General features: G+C 40.7%; 1 protein-coding gene across 1 annotated transcript in view; it reads left to right on the plus strand.

Annotated features, from left to right (window-relative positions):
* The window catches only part of LOC119587493 (ATP-dependent RNA helicase A-like), a 971-nt gene extending 614 nt beyond the window's left edge, over nucleotides 1–357 (plus strand). Inside the window, exon 2 of the mRNA XM_037936219.1 lies at nucleotides 1–357. This exon is cut by the window's left edge and continues 516 nt beyond it. Within this exon, the coding sequence (XP_037792147.1) occupies nucleotides 1–219 (219 nt within the window). The 3' untranslated portion in view covers nucleotides 220–357.
* The last annotated feature ends 306 nt before the right edge of the window (nucleotides 358–663 follow it).

Genomic DNA, 663 nt, shown 5'->3' on the forward strand with positions numbered 1-663 from the left:
ATTGGGGGTGGTATCGGAGGCGGTTTCGGCGGTGGTATCGGAGGCGGTTTTGGCGGAGGCATCGGAGGCGGTATCGGTGGTGGTATCGGAGGCGGTTTCGGTGGTGGTATCGGAGGCGGTTTCGGTGGTGGTATCGGCGGAAGCAGTGGAGGCAGTTTCGGCGGTGGTATCGGAGGCGGCAGTTACTCCCCTCCTTCTAACCTTTACAGCACACCATAAAAGTGACATCCTTTTGTTCGGTTGTATAGTTTACGGAGTAGTTTGGTTTCACCGAATTTTATCTACTATGTATGTTATTCATATTGTATTTCGTTTAATTTTATAAATGTATTTATTAAGACGAAAAAATAAAGTTGTTGTGACAATGGCTTGTTTGGATGATGTGTGGTATTAGAAATAGATAAGCAATCGATATAATCAAAACATAATAGGCACCGAATGCACGTGTGACATATAAAGCATAGCATGTGGAATCTCTCTCTGAAACGTAGCAAAAGTGACACTCAAGCTAATCCCATTTTGCATGATTTGCGAATGTTTCCTGAATGGTCACAAACATATTAATAGTTATATCTGAAAATGATAATAGTGATAACTATCATTGTTCATAATAAATATTAGCGGTTGAAAAGTACTACAAAGGGAACAAAATAATCTATACGT

Source organism: Penaeus monodon, chromosome 22 (genome assembly GCF_015228065.2).
Source record: "Penaeus monodon isolate SGIC_2016 chromosome 22, NSTDA_Pmon_1, whole genome shotgun sequence".
NCBI classification, from domain to species: Eukaryota; Metazoa; Arthropoda; class Malacostraca; order Decapoda; family Penaeidae; genus Penaeus; species Penaeus monodon.